At 37.1% G+C, this 16,703-nt stretch overlaps 1 protein-coding gene across 2 annotated transcripts in view; it reads left to right on the top strand.

The window, feature by feature from the left end:
* Nucleotides 1–506: 506 nt before the first annotated feature.
* Nucleotides 507–16,703, top strand: part of RASSF9 (Ras association domain family member 9) — a 31,111-nt gene continuing 14,914 nt past the window's right edge. The window contains exons 1-2 of one of the 2 annotated variants that reach the window (XM_024752495.1): nucleotides 507–585; nucleotides 822–1,130. In XM_024752495.1, the coding sequence (XP_024608263.1) occupies nucleotides 1,084–1,130 (47 nt within the window). In that variant the 5' untranslated portion in view covers nucleotides 507–585; nucleotides 822–1,083. Of the gene's footprint in view, nucleotides 586–821; nucleotides 1,131–15,976; nucleotides 16,050–16,703 lie in introns of those variants that run through there. The other variant, XM_024752496.1, reaches the window with a different exon arrangement.

Genomic DNA, 16,703 nt, shown 5'->3' with positions numbered 1-16,703 from the left:
CACTGCTCGCTGCCGCCCGCACCCGCGTGCGCTCGCCCAACTCTGCCGGGGCTGCCGTGGGCCAGGGTTCGAGATCACGTGAGATTAGGCGATGCAGCCAGCCCCTCGACCTGCACCGCACACTTCAGTTCCCTGAAGTCCTCGCGGCGCGTCCTTTCTCAATTTACTACTCGAGGGGCGAGAGCCAACAGTTGGCTCTTCGTTCAAACTCCCGTGGTCTAAAAGGGCCAGTAAATGCCAAAGATGCGGCGGGGTCGGGACCCCAAACCCTGGCTGGTTCCTGTGCCAGTGCTGTGATCATTCAGCCCTGGAGCCCTTTGGTCCTTCAGGTCCTCCAGCTTTTGGAAGATGACCTTGAAGAGTAGAGGGACGGAGTTGGGGGACACTCGGGGCTCAGATTCCTCAGGGGTCTGGGAGTCTCCCTCGATCCAGCCTCCAGCTTCGCTCCTTGATGTATGTTACAGCACTGACACCCCGGGCGGGGGATTTTTGTGTCGAATCGCTGGGCAAATACTTCTTGGCCCTCACTCCTGCTTGCCTCCGTCAGATTACTTTTCACAGACTGGAGCTGGATGGGAGGTGGAGGTATTCACTTTTAAATCTTTTATGTGTGTTCACTTCACCCTGTGTGGTTGGGCGTGGAGAGAGGAAGAGGGAGGTTTCCATAACCGAGTGAAATTCCCATTCCGTGGGTATTACCATGCCTGTGGGGTGGCAGCTCTTTTAGCAAGTCTGCAAATAACTATAGAACACAATAGAGTCCTCCTCCCTTCCTCTCGTTCTCTCTCTTTTTTTTTTTCTTTTCCTTTTCCTGCCTCCAGACGCCTCCTTCGTGGCTGAAGCTGGGCAGGTCTCCAAAGGTGCAGCAGCCACAGCAATCCCGCAGTTCAAAGTTAAGCAACAGTTGCACAACTTCCAGCAGCTCCCTTCAGACGGATACTAATGAGCTGAAAGCCAGGAGCATCTGAGGAGGTGAAGAGGAAGCTTCCAGGTCTCTTCCCTTCACCCTAGAAATCCAGATATCTCCCCCATCCCCAGAGAACTTTGAGATACTGTCCTTGCTGTTCGCTGGCCTGGCGGGCCATGGCTCCCTTTGGAAGGAACTTGCTGAAGACTCGGCATAAAAACAGGTAAAGTCCAGCGTGTGTGTATTCGGGAGCTTCTGTTGTGAAAGTATGCGTTTTGTTGCAGTTAGATTCTGATGAAAATTGCTCCTGGGGAACAAAGCTCTAGGGAGTTAGGGCTAGTGTGTACACTCAACTGGTGAGGAGATTGTTCCAGTAACAATGATTGCAGTGACCAGTTCAAGGATCTCTGAAAATAAAGGATGATTATTTTGACTCCTTTTTTCTCCCTTTGGCCACTTCTGGTTTCCACCACTAGCATCACCTTCTTCTTGTTTGTTGCCTCGCCTATTTGAGAGTAGTGGGATGGCAAGTTTTATTTTGCTTTAGACAGAATTTTAGTATATTATAGGAAGAGTTAACATTTTGATGAAGGTATAACTAGAATTTATTAGCCACTAATTAGAACAGAAAAACAGAGCTGCTGATACAATCCGGAAACAATGCTTTGGCTCACTTTTTGAGTGGGGCATTCCTAAAACCTGGAAAGTTCCCAAAGTGAAAATACTCTGTAGAGAAACTTTTTGTGAACTCATTCTTTCAAAAATCTTTGAGAAATTTAGGTGATTTTAGGCACTAAAAAAGGATTCAAACAGCTGTCCTTCTTATTCCTTATTATTACTATTTTACTTTGATTTAATTTGCTGTTTTCAAGCCGGCAATGCCCATTGTGTAAATAAACATTTCACACACACACACAGATTTTTCTTGAGTCAGTATGTGTGTATCAGTCCTATTAAATATTTTATTAACTCAAGTGCTACATTTTTATGCCTAAGAAAATGTGAGGATAATTGTAGACACAGGCTTTACTTTTTAAACATATTTATTTTGGCATAAGGGCTTTTCCACAACTCTTCTCTCAATCACACCTGTTTGTACTTGTCATAATTTACTTAGAGTCAATTTAAAAGCATACAATTACATGGTAGGAAATGATACAATTATTTTAGAGGGTCTGCATGACAATATAGTGGTACAACTTTAAAGTAAATCTCCAGACTTTATTTTGGGCATGAATGTCTACTTGAAAAATTCTGTTATTACCTCATTCCAATGTCTTTATGATTTAGTTGACTAGCTTAAGAAACAAAAGCAGCAATAATTAATACTATCAAACTTTCTAAACCTGTTTTATTTTCTAATAATCTGATATGTCACAAATATGGTATTTATGATAATTAATGAAACTATATGTTAAAATAAAGAAATATGTCTGGGTAGTATTAAAAAATATGGTAGTGATAGTTATCAAAAATAGGCTTGTATTTTCGTAGTGTCTATGCATTAAAAAATATTTCAGACAACTCCCCTTACCAAAAGAAAATCCTTCCTACTTTTTAAAGGATTTTTCAGTAGCATCAATTTTGAAGTGTGTTTGTTTAAATGCTGTAAAAATGTATTAAAAATTACTTCAGGAAAGTTCATGGTATTACAAAACAAGTTATGTTTTTGGCATAGTGATCTTTCTGAATACTATCCCTGTAGTTCAGAGTTGTTGTGTATTTGTGTGTGTGTGTTAACTAATTCAAGAATTCTGTCATTGGTATGCCAAATAACAGTGCAATAAAACTGCATGCACCCCTGTGAGTTTCTCATATGGCCACTTTTGTTGCCTTAATTTGCCACTGCAAAATCTACTCTGCCCATAAAACTAGCTTTTGTTCAGGGAGGTGAGTATACAAACATTTTAAAAATATTTTTTCTATGCAAAATTATGAAAAAGTGGAAGGAAACAATAAAAGATGGGGAACTTAATAGTATTTTAAGTTGCTCTGACAAAATGGAATGGGGCTTCCTGAAGGTGATGCTTTTTTATGAACGTGTGTTTTGGCGAAAGTGGTAATAGTGAGGCTGTGCATGAGTTGCTGTAATAACTGAGTGCCTCCCTTTCAAGATTTGTATTTTTCCAATGCTTAAGGTTGCTTAAACCACAGGGATAGCTAGGGACATAAAAATATGGGTATTTCAAACTAAGCAGTAAATACGCCACATGGTGTGTTGAAATAGAATTAATGTATATTTGTTTTTTTCAAGGTTTAGTTTTGATATAGATGAGATATTTTTGTTTTGTCTGTTTTTTCACCTTCACAAAGGTGAAACTACAGATGAAACTTAGTTACATGATTAAGTTTATCAATTTCATTTCCTGGGTTCCATAATGATTTAAATAATTCCACTCCAAAATATAGAAACCAATAACTTTCATTAAATGACAAGTGATTCATCCTTTGATAGATTCATTCTTCGATTGATGATAAAACAGTTATCTGATAACAGCCAATGCATTCTTCAAATATATCGTATAAAATTCCTTGTAGAATGTAAAGGAAAAATTTGAGCAATATATTTGTATACATTGTGATATAGCATTTATACAGTTAAAAGAACAACTTGAATATAATTGTATCTTTGTCAGCAGGAAAAAATGAGGATTTTTCGAGGGAATATTAGGATTTTGAGATCATAAAATTTTGAGAAAGTTTATTGAACTTTTCTGCATCCTGTTCTGTCTTTTCAGTTTTGTTCACTCAGAATATTTATCACCCAAGATTGAACGTCCTAAGGTAGCTCTGTAAATAGTCTCATAATACATGGCTATTTGAGAGTTTTAGAGACAGGATGGAAAACAAATGAAACTTCAAAGTATGAGGCATAAAAAACTTTTAGAAAACACACACTGTAAAGGTTAAGGAGGGCAGGGCCATATCTGTCTAGTCCCCATTGTGTTCTAATTCCCAGGGCAGTGCCTGGTATGTGATGGATGTATATAATACAGTTGTTTATATAATTTTATAAACTAAAATTATAATTTGTATTCAAATCAAAAACACAGTAATCATTTTATTCTCTAGCATCATCTGAGATCAGCTGGTATTATATAAAAGTGAATACTTTATAAAGGATTGGTCGATATTTGATAAAATCCAAAAACCAGGGAGATGGACAAATAATTATATGGATTTGGACACCAAGCTAATCCTCCCCTGCCAGAAAATATTTTCTAAATGTTAAGAATCATTCGATTTAAAAATCTGGAAAACAGTCTTCAGGAAATCTGAAAATAATACTTGGTCACAAAATGATTTTATTTGGACACACAAACATTTTATGCTTTTCATTTCTTTTTTTAAATTATTATTATTGGGGTATAGTTGTTTGACAATGTTGTGTTAGTTTCTACTGTACGGCGAAGTGGAGTTCCCTGTGCTATACAGCAGGTTCTTACTAGTTATCTATTTTATACATATTAGTGTATATATGTCAATCCCAATCTCCCAATTCATCCCACCCACCCCCGCCCTGATGCTTTTCGTTTCTAACTTTCATGCAAATAAAAGAAATGGAGCCAACGTAAAATCTTTACGCTCAGAATTATTTTTTAAAAATTTTCTAATTTTCATAACATTTAATAGGAAGAGTACAATTTTCAGAAGACCTTTTGGTCTCAGGAGATGGATTGTTTACTTTGGTTCCATAATAATGAAATGTTCTGTGACTGAATCCCAAAGATTGATAACTACCTTCTTAAGCAACTTTATGTTCACATGAAGAATAAAAACGTTGGAGAGTCTAGATATTTTCTTTTCAATAAGCTATTCAAGCTTCTGAAAATATTTTCTAAAAGTCACTAGGTGGCTTTTGTTTCTCATAGAAAACCCAAAGAAGGAAATAATGAAGCATGAATTTACTCGACATTCATATGGTCATTCAACAATTGAATTCAGATTATTAACATATTCAAGTATTCACATAAGTTCCATCTGTAGGTTCTATTTTCAAAACAATGATTGCTTTTAAAAGCTAATGCTTCTAAATAGCAATCAGCAACATTTTTTTTTTATAAGTTCAGAAAAGTGGAATGTCACTTTAAAGATCTGGGGGATTCTTGGTTGTGAGTTACGATTCCTTGGTGTTTTAATTAATAAAATTTGAGGGCAGAAAATTGGTTGGACTTTTTATCAAACCTTGCTAGGAGCAAAAAATTGCCAGACTAAAGCAGTATTTCATATGTTTGTTGGATATATAAAATCAGAATTGTTCTTTCAGGTGATTCATTGATAATAACAATGAATACGAAAGGATCTAATTTAGTGAATAAGGCCTTATAATTATTGTTAGGTACCATTCAGTCAGCTCTTGGCTTTCTTTTGGCTTTTCCTATACCTGTATCACAGGTGATAACAAGCATTGTCCTAATATCAACTTGAAATCAAAAGTCTCCAAAAAATATATTTGTAATAAAATTATTAGAAGTAACTAACACAGCTCTATTGTTGTATAATTGACACATAAAATCTGCATTTGCTTTTGAATGAATTAGAACATATCTAACCAAGTTGTTTTAAAACCAGGTGCCTCATATCGCTCTCTTAAGCACCTCATGCCGCAGTTACTTCATCAGAAGGAAGAATTGAGTTTTGCAGTCATGGTAGAAGTTGCTGGCAAGCTGGATGTTTTCTCTTTGTAATTAGAAGTATGGTAATTTATGAATTCTGCAGAACAGGAAATTATCTTGTAGTGTTTTGTCTAACCTCCAATAAATATTTGAAAGGGCCCTGAAATTGGCTTGAGAAATGCTGGATATTTGAGTACATACATCTTTTTAGTTCCCAGGTGTTCCTGAAAGAGATTTCCCCTGATAATACCTGGTAACTTAAGTAGTTATTACTTGACAGAGACAGCGCATTAGGAACAATGATTGGAATGCTCTATCCCTGGCAAAAATATCCTGAGAGCAGTGGCAGCGGTGAAATTGAGCTCTAGGTTAGATCTTGAATTGTCACTCAAAAAAACTATAACCCAACTTAATATCCACTACATAAGATGTTTTATTATGTACCGTATCAATTCATGAAGAATGTCAAGGTGAAAATCTTAAGGATTTTTAAAAAGTTTTTAAAAGTTTGTAGCTGGTTAACAATTTTATTTACATAGCCTCTTTATTAGCTGGACTGTATAACTTAGAAAGTTTTGATGTTATTTGATTGGTATGTCGTTTGGGAGATCTGATAATGGCTCTAGGTAATTCACAAAAGTATGGCTCTCTTCTTTTGATTTTAGTTCTAAAAATGAAAGAAAGTTGAAGTAGGAGTATGAGTTTACCTCTTCCAGGTGAATGTGTATTCCAGTCCTTGACAAGAGATCTCTTTGTCCCTAGCATATTGGCTTTCTAAAATAAGGCAACATGCCATCTGCACCAAGTACATGTGAAAGGAAAAGCTTCAGCATACTTCTGTGTGCTAATGTTCTTTCATGTATACTTGCTTAGGAGTTTTAAAAGACATCCCTTTGGCAAAACACACATAACACATACAACACTGATTTCTTAAGAGTCAATTAATTGCTTTTTCAAAATAGATTGTGATTCAATTATTGTGGAGCCTGTTGTAAGGCTACACCTTCTAGAGAAAGTTTGCATATCTGTTGATAGTAATTTAAAGCGATTAGTAATGTGAATGGTCACCCAACGTGACCATTACTTATATGAATGGAATAGAGCCTTGGGGAGACATTTTAGCATTGGCAGTGATAAGAAAAATATTTCAAGAATAAAAATGAGCAATGGGTATTAAATATGCTGACAAAAAAGGCAAATTATTCTCAAAGGTTTATATCTGCAGGCTAGAATGCCCTCTGTTTTTATAAGTAAAGTGACTTAAGATAGCTATAAAAAAATTGAGTATACACTCAGTGAGATCAGGGACCTCATCTATCTTGTTTCTTTCTAGATAAACAGTGAGTAGATGCTCAATAAATATTTGTTGATTGAACAAATGAATTCAACATATACTTTCCAAATACAGCTGGTCCCCATAAAGCACTTGTGTCAGAGTAGTAAATCAGTATATTTGTGGTGAATGGATTCATGGGTAAGTTAAAGAATGAATCCATAAATTCAAGGTTGATCTCTCATCATCCCTGCTTCTAGGCTTAACTCCTTGCTTTCAAATGGTTAAGGGTCACATTTGAGAAATAGATGCTGTAAGAGACTTTACTGGACTTCTGGTAGAGAACAAACCAAGGTGCAGGGTTATTCTTCTCTAGGGAGAATAACTCATTCTTCTCTAGGGATGCTCTCACTTCCTTTCATGCTCCTTGAATGCAACTATGTATGTATGTGAGTGAGGTTTGGTGGATGATGGTAGTTGGCTACTATAGACCCCACTCACTGTTGAATGTGGAACATTTCCTCCTTCTTTGGAGGTAAGAGGGAAATACAGTTGGGGAAATACTTATTTTCTCACATGAAAGGAGGATTTATGCTCTTTCTATAAGATAATTACAGTTATAAGACAAAGGGAAAATGCTAGAAACAGGCAGAAAATAATCTTAGTTAAGAACTCCAGCTCTTTCGTCACCTAGACTTTCGGTCATATCTCAGATTTGCCATTACTAGTTGTATGCACTGGGGCAAATATTTCATCTTTCTAATACGACGATAGCAATAATAACAACAAGCAAAGGCAAATTTAAGTTTGACAATTGAAGGGGTTGCTCTTTAAAATGAGCAATAGGTATTAAATATGCTGACATATTTAATGGGTATTAAATAAGTTGCTCTTTAAAGTTCTGATTCATAATATCACTAAGGTCGTTATGGGGCCTCGGAATGTGCCTGTGCAAATGAGGAAGCCCTTATGCTTAAACTTCGTTAGCTTCAGGGTAAATCCACCTCTGCTAATACTTCTTATGACACTTACTATGTGCACGGGTCTAAGTAATTTACATAACACTTAAAATTACACTGTGGGGTTTCCCTGGTGGCGCAGTGGTTGAGAATCTGCCTGGTAATGCAGGGGACACGGGTTCAAGCCCTGGTCTGGGAGGATCCCACATGCCGCGGAGCAACTGGGCCCGTGAGCCACAACTACTGAGCCTGCGCGTCTGGAGCCTGTGCTCAGCAACAAGAGAGGCCGCCATAGTGAGAGGCCCGCGCACCGCGATGAAGAGTGGCCCCCGGTTGCCACAACTAGAGAAAGCCCTCGCACAGAAACGAAGACCCAACACAGCCAAAAAAAATAAATGAATAAATTAATGAACTCCTACCCCCAACATCTTCTTTAAAAAAAAAAAAAAAAAAATTACACTGTGAAGAAGTTACTACTATTTCTCCTATTTCACATGTAAGCCCATTAAGACCCAGAGCAGTGCAACAGTTAGTAAGTGGCAGAGACAGAATTCGAATCCATGCTCTTAACCCTTACTCTGTATGGCCTATTTAGTATTTAGTTTTCTCATCTCTATAATAGAGTTAATCCTAAACCATCAAGAATTTGGATTAAATCTGATTATATATAAAAATTTAGCACGGTGCTAGGACATAATAAAAGCTCAGTAAATATTCACTCCTTGTTCAGGCCTCTTGGATTAAATATGTTATGAAGTATATCTAAGTTTTTAACACCTAAACATGATATTTGTGGCTTCAAAATCTCAACCTTGACTCACTAGAACTTCTGTTCTCTTTTCCTGATCATCACTGATCTCTTTTCCTCCCTAGATACAAAGAGATACATTATAAATTACTGAATATAAAGAGAAATGAGTCTATAAATGTTGTGCAATACTATCCTTGGATCTTGATGAAATATTTCAATTCTGACAGCTTTTATGTTTAATCCTCACACCGCATCTGAGCAAAATTATGAGACTATTAATGATTTTGCAATGCATAGCATAGTTTAAGAGACAGTTCCTTATGTGTCTTTGTGGACTTTTGATAAGAACAAAGGATACATAATTTGAATATTTTAGTGTTATCTTTGTCTAAAAATATGAGAGATTGAATTGGATACTTAAGGTCCCTTTCGTCTCTAAGCTTCTGTGGTTTTAAAATTTCCTCTGCAGAGTAGAATTTAATTCTCTTGTCCTGCTCTTTTTCAAGAAAACTTTAAAAAATAGAATTGAAAGAAGGATTTTTTTGGTAATTTTATTTTACCTAAACATGATGCATTGCCACATAACCTCCACCAGGAAAGGTACCATTACGGTAAAAGTCAAATGTGTTTATTTCCAATTTATAAAGACATACGATTAGTTTATAAATTATAATATCTAAGAATTATTGAGTGTTTGCTAAGCACAAGTTTAAGTTTAGTAATACAAATATAAGAATGTTAGGAGTAGCTATCTTTTTATTTTATTTCTTTAGGACTGGTAAACTCTGTGTTTTGTATTATACCAAACATGCACCTTGCACCTCTTAAACATGCAAAGACACCACCTCATTCACCTCACTCTTAAACTCCTAATTGAGAAAAGAGCACTATAGTTTAGTATCTCATGCCTGAACTTTTTAAAAAAACACTCTTCCATGGGGAACTACCGTTGACAGGGTAAATAAAGTTATATTTATAATACAATTTATAAAATGAAAGTGTAATGTCTTAGGAAGGCTGTTCCTCTATAGAGTAGGTGTCACTAAATGTTTTTGATTGACTCTAAGTAGAAGTATATAAGAGATAAGTGAATGGAGATAAAGAAAAATAAATGGAGCATCATCACATTAGATAGTGTTTATGAAACTTCCACAGTTAGGGGACAGGCTTGGACAAGAGAAGGGAACACAACAAGGTGCACAGAAAGATGTAGGAGGGGCTGAAGCACACAAAGCTAGGAATGACTCAGGATAATCAAAAGAAAAGAATTCAGGAAGCAGGCAGTAATATGGTCAGTTTGGTGAGAATCCAGAATCTTGCTTGGTTGGTGAAAACAGTATTTTACAATTGAAAAAATGTTAAGGATGTGTTTATATAACAGTAATAGACTTACAGTCAACTGTATTTGACTGCTATTTGTTCTAATAATCCTATTAAACTAGTCAGTGTATCAGCTTATAGAGTTAAGTTATTCTACTATTTTGTGGATCTTTTAAATGGTAATTCCACTAATGCAGATAGTGGTCCAATTTCAACAAATTTTTATTCTTACTAACGATGGTATATAATCGGTAGGAATTTTGTTTCTGGGGTTTATTGATGTACTGCAGAGTGTATGCTTGCTGTTCTCAACCAATGACTAAGACATTTTACAGCCATCTCCAATACCTTTGGTTACTCATTCACCCCTCATTTACTCTGACATTTGTCAATCCTTCTGGAATTCCCTGCAGTTATGGTTAACTGAGAGTACTTTAAGATCTAGCAGCAACACATCAGTTTGGGGGAGACCACAGTCCTCAATAGTAGAAACTGAAGATACCTATTTTTAGCTCTGCATAAAATTACATTTGCGTGGAACCTATGAGAAGTGCTACTGAAAAACCATGGATGTCTTCATGGAGTAGACATACAATAACTACAGTCTCATATGAAGAAAAGAGTTGTGCGCCATTAGAGAAAGCACTTATGAAGCTATACTGGACCTTTGAGATTTCATATTTTTTCAGAGCACAGGAAGTTAGGCACTTTACAGCAGTGGACCACAAAGTATTAGCTTTAATTTCTTGACTTCTTGTTCTTTTACTCTAGTAGTGAAAGTCAAAGAACATTTTCCTAGAATTATTAATAATCGGCATGAAACTTAGACTAAGTTATTTGTTTTTAAATGATCGTTTTTAGTGGTTCTACTTTTAGTTAGGAGACCTTGCTGTAGTCACAGTTTAGAGAATTAAGTAAGCTGGCAGCTTGTGCTATATAGTGCTTTACACAGTCTGAGCATACTACAGTATTGCTTTCTTATCTACCTTAGCATCTTAAAACAAAACTATCCCACCGTATCAGGTTGGGCATCTACTTGTATAAATTTCCCTTTTGGGGACTCAAGATAATGGTTATGTGATGATTTTTAAAAATTCAGAAATATCAAATGAACCTCATACTTTGAGGGCATTATTAAGATTAAATGTGAATCAGATATGGACCATACTTTAAGGAACTTGTTGATTAGTAGACACACAGACATATATAAATAATTAAAATACAAGGCAGGCATTTTAAAGTATCATAATAAAGTCCATGTGTTCAACAAAAAATATTTATTTACCTTATAATGTGTGCTACATGTTATTCTAGGTGCTGGGGATACAGCAATGAGAAAGGCAGTCAAGGTCTCTATTCTCATTGAGCTTACGGTACAGTGGTGGACGGGCAGACAGTAAGGAAACAATAAATGAACAAGAAACTTCAGATAGAGATTACAGTTATAAGAGTCACTATAGAGGCGGAATTTATAGGAATTCAAAACTGAGTGTATGGGGACAATAGAAAGTATCAGGATGGAAAAAAAGATTCAGTGATAACTACAATTTGGGGTCTGAGTAAATAGGAATATAGTTGCATTATCATAGAGAACAGAAAAAATGGCAAGGGTAACTCGGGGGAAGGAAGAACATCAGGGTTTAGAGTAGAAAAATTCAAGGTGTCACTTGAATGTTTCCAAATATTCCACCTCCAAACACCTGGTGTTTGGACACACTGCGCTGTGAAAAGCAGCCTTTCATCCAACCTACTGCCAGCCCTCCTGACATCCATATGGGACTGATTAATATGGAACACACTGCACCTGGAATGGGACTTTAAAGGCAAAACACACTGGTTTCCCAGCCAAGGCCTTCACGCTGACTAATCCTATGTTAAACCCACTCATTCTCCATGAAGCATTTCACAGCCATCCTCTTAGTGAGCCTTCAGTCATTGCCTTTGGTTGAAATTACTTCCAAACAAGGCCGTGACTTCCATGAGATCATACATTCTTCTGTTTAAAGACCACATTATTTTTACTTTCTTGTCCCCTAGAGAATAATACACAGAACTATTATATAGATATTGGAGTTCAATAACATTTTAGTATTTAAATAAACAAAATCTAGATTTTTGGTGCAGGTAAATCATCTAGGTCAGGAGTTGGCAAACATTTTGTGTAAAAGGCCTCATAATAACTATTTAGGTTATTCCAGCCGTAATGTCACAGTCTCAACCACTCAACTCTATCAATGTGGTGTGAAAACAGACACAGGCAGTACACAATTAAATGAGCATGACTGTACTTAAACAAAATTTTATTTACAAAAATATATGGTGGGATAGTTGTAACCGCCAGGCCCTAGTTGACTGAAAAATTCCCTTTATATACCTCCCCCCCAACCCCCTTCCTCCTCTCATGCTCCAAAAAATAAAAGAACATTTAACATTTATTGTCTTAGGCTCTTAGGCTTCAAAGATGAAAGAGTCAGTCCAGGACCTGACTGGCAAACTAGCAAAAAACGAAGGTAGAAAATGCTACCACTCATTGTACAATGGGTTCTGTAGAAGCGTCAAGAATGGGCATCCATTTCCATCTGGAGTGGTGGGAATGGGCTTATTCACAGATGATAAGGGAATTTTCCTAGAGGAAGCAACATTTGAAACAGAGTAAGAGTTAGATGAAGAAAGGGGAAAAAAGGTGTTTCAAGCCAAGGAAATAGGTTATGGAAAAGCCCAGAGTGAAAAATAAAAGCATGGCAGATACAGTGCAATCCAGTCTAGCAATTCATAGGGTGATAGATGTTACAGTGACAGCCAGTTACCCTCACATTAGATCTGTCAGAGATCAGCAAGATGTTAGGAATAGCTAGCTCAAGGTGTCTATTACAGAGTGCTTGGCTATCAGTTGGAGGAATCAGATCATGGAAGGAATTCTAGGAACAGGCAGGAGAGAAACAGAGAACAGAAGAGAGAGTAAGAGAGAGATAGAGACAGAGAGGGGAGGGGTGATGAGGGAGAGGAAGAAAGGTAAACAAATTGAAAATGCAGGACTTGGAAACCATTTAAGGATTTTAAACAAGGAAGGTACACAGCTAGATTTGCAGTTTAAAAAGGGAAGCCTGACAGTATTATGGAGCACAAATGTGAAGTGGGCAGGAGTTTATCATAATATAATATGTCCTAACTTACTACAGTAACTTATTGTAAAACTGGAAGTTGTCCGAATCGTAGTAGTGGTGATAGATAGGAGGGCGTATATTTGAGACATTTGGGAGAAAGAGTAAAACAGACATGGGGACTGGTTGTTAAAGGGGAATGAGATAGACAAAGGAATCTCGGAAGACTCCCAGTTTTCAAACTTGAGAGAAAGGGTGGGGAGATAGTGATTACATTTAGTAAGATGGGAAATCAAGAGGTGGAATAGTTTGAGATATGAGAGGAGAGGATGGTGAATTAGTTTTGATGGGCCAAATTTGAGGTGGCTGTGAGTAACATAATGATCAAATAAACATGTCAAAACAAAGTTTGGAATATTGGTCTGGAGCTCAAGGGAAAAAATAAGTAAATTTGGGAACTATCATCATTCAGTTGGTCAATAAAGTTGTGGGTGATTACAGTCACCCATAAGGTGTATATAATGAGACAAGAAATGAGTCATAGAAACCTGAGGGATGCCTATTGTATCAGTTATCACTTACTGGCAATAAGACATCATAAAAATTAGTGGCTGAAAACAACAATGTATTATTTGCTATGATTTTCTGAGTAAACTGGGGTGGTTCTTCTGAGTTTTACTTTGGCTATCTCACGAGCAGTGGGTTAGTCAAGGCTTAGGTTCCGATGGGACAACTGAGATGGCTGGGTCTCTCTCTCTCGATGTGGTCTTTCATCTCAAGCTTTTTCATCAAACAGCAGTCTCAGGACAGCATTACAGGAAGAAGAAGGCAGAAGCTGCAAGGTTTCTTGAAGCCTGGACTCTAGAACTTGCACACATGGTTTTTACCATATTCTATTGGCCATACTTAGTCCCAAGGTCTAGTTGAGCAAAAAGAAATAGACTCCATATCTCAATGGAAGGAGCTACAAAGAATTTGTGGCCACCCCTGCATGACACCTACATTTACTGAATATGCAGAGGAAGCAAGGCCCATGTCAGAACTGAGAAGAAGCTAGAAAGGGAGAGGAAGAGCCGTGGAGAGTGAAATCAAGGAATGGACTGCTGCAAGAATGGGAGGAAAAGGTCACAATGCATAATATTACAAAGATGTCGAGGCAGATCAGTTCCAAAAATGGCACTTGGGTTTGGAGGTTAGATCTCTGATAAACCTAGGAAGAAATATTTCTGTTGTGGGTGTGTGTGGGGGGGGGTGGAAGTCACTTTATGGTGGTTGTTCCTGGAAAGAGGTAAACTAGAGAAACTAGTGTGTGGGTTATTATTTGAGTCTGTGAAGGGAAGATAGTTGAGGTGTGTATGTGGTCAAATGATGGTTGTTATAATGTGACCTGGTAGTAGGAAGGCCCAGAAGTAAAGTTAGAAGATAAAATGAGTTTAAGAAGGGATAAATTATGGAGCAAAGTCCTAGAGGAGGTGAAAGCAGTGAAATTCAGAGCATATTAAAGAGTTAAAAACTTTGGGAAAGTAAATGGATGTAAGATACTTTTGATGTAGATGACCAGTATTTTTCTCTTATCAGTGATGTTTTCAAGTAGCTCCTTTTCCTTAACAAAATGGCATGATAGGCCCTGGTATGTTCTTGTTTCTAAAAGTTATTAATTTTTTGTTGCTCTTTAGGTAATTGATTTGTGACTAATGTGAAGAGCTGATTATTTTCGATGAAGCTTCCAATTGGAAGTCACAGTTTATTACTGTTTATTATAGAGTATGTTCAGAACATGGAAATCAGGGATAAAGGAGGTCATCTTGTATTTTCAGCTATCCTACTGGATAGTTCAAATTCTTACATGTTTCTAGTGCCATTCAAATCTGCCAACATATTTCAGAATACATTTAGAGAGGGAAGAGTAGATGGCTGCAGGCGGATACAAGCTGAAAGTCACCATCATTAGGAAATAGCTTCCACTAAGAAGGCAAAACCAATTACGAGCTTAGCTGCCAAAAGAAAAACTGTTAGTAGCTGACATAACTACAGCTATCGTTAAACTAAATATTCAGGCTAGGTAACTTTCCTTTAATAAATATGCTTTGTTATTATGAAATATTTCTTTACAAAGTATAAATCAATAAGGAAACTTTAGGTATTTGCCAGGCACAGGTAACACTTGGAAGTTAGCCCTAGAATTTCCAATGAGAGTAGATATTTTCTCAGCATTTCATCTAGTAAATACTACATGTTAAATATTTACATTTTGAGTATAATCAATTTCTGGAATCTGAACTATGGGCTTAGTTTACTTAACCCCCCCCCACCCCGTAGTCCCCAATACACATTCTTTACATATTCCCTTCCCTTTTCTCTGTTTATGGGGATTATGTACAGTATTATAGCTACCCTGCAGGTATGGAATGTCTAGGGTTTTTCTTGTCCTACGTGACTGACATATATATTATTACTCCCTAGAAAATTAAACTGGTGTTAGTAGAGCATAAAACTAGTGATTTTTTTTCTATGCGTATATATGTATAAAATTTTAATTTTCAAGGTAGTTTTAATTTTTGACTGCCCCAATTTTTCATAGAGTGATTAATTTTCTGAAGGACTCCAATTTTAAAACTGTTTTAATAAAATGTTAATAGTCTCTGTTTCGTGAAAATTATTTGATAGCATTATTTTCATGCTTCATCTATTAAAAGAGTGATCCAGATTTTCATAGAGACCTAAGGAAAGACTTGTATTATTTGTGGCTGACACGTCCTGTGATTATCTTCCTGAGACTGCAGTACTGTGATCTCAAAAAAATGTTACTTCAGAGGGCATGTGCCATACTCTGTGTAAAATAACCAGAGCTGAGTTAGCTTGTGGGCCAGAGAGTTTCCTCACCATTTGCCTGCTTCATTAATTTTAATTTTGCTTAAACTTTATGTTGTGTGTGTCTGTGCGTGTGTACTTTACAGAAGGAATCAAAATTGTCACTTAATATCGTTTGTTTTTTTTTAATTTTATGCACAGTGTAGAGGAATAACAAGTTTTCCTTGATGCTCTTAAGGTCCCTGACTGGCTCTGAAAATTAAACCGACCAAAACAGACTAACAGGAGAAAAGAATTCAAGTTGACTTAACGTAAGTTTCGCATGACACAGGAGCCTTCCTAAGGAAATGAAGACCTAAAAAAATGGTTAAACCTGTGTTGCTTTATGCTAGGTTTAGTGAAGAGTGGACATTCATGGAGAAGTGTGGTAGGTAGGTCAAAGGATATGAAGTAAGCGTAGTAAACTGGGAGACATTTAGCAGGGCCTGTTTGCTTGGATTCTTCTCATCCCTTTGTCTTCAGAGATAAGGACACTCCTTTCCTTCAGGTATAGGAAGGGTATCTCTCAAGTGAGGGTGTTAGGACCTGTTTCAGGGGAGAGGCTTGGGTGGAAAGTCCAAGTGAACTCCCTGTTTCTCCCATTTTCTAAAACACCTTCAGCTTACCATATTCAGTATACCAAGGTGCCATATTTTGGGGTATCATGTCTTGAATCCCGTCAATAGTATATTTGGTTTACATTAAATGCCTTCAGGGTGCCTAAGGTGATCAATTTTTAAGTACAGAAAATAGCCAAAACAGGGGACTTCCCTGGTGGCGCAGTGGTTAAGAATCCACCTGCCAGTGCAGGGAACATGGGTTCAAGCCCTGGTCCGGGATGATCCCACATGCCACGGAGCAACTAAGCCCGTCCGCCACAACTACTGAGCCTACTCTCTAGAGCCCGCAAGCCACAACTACTGAAG

Source organism: Neophocaena asiaeorientalis, unplaced genomic scaffold, assembly GCF_003031525.2.
Source record: "Neophocaena asiaeorientalis asiaeorientalis breed wild unplaced genomic scaffold, Neophocaena_asiaeorientalis_V1.1 scaffold335, whole genome shotgun sequence".
In the NCBI taxonomy this organism is placed as follows: Eukaryota; Metazoa; Chordata; class Mammalia; order Artiodactyla; family Phocoenidae; genus Neophocaena; species Neophocaena asiaeorientalis.
This window is presented reverse-complemented; position numbering and strand designations above follow the sequence as displayed.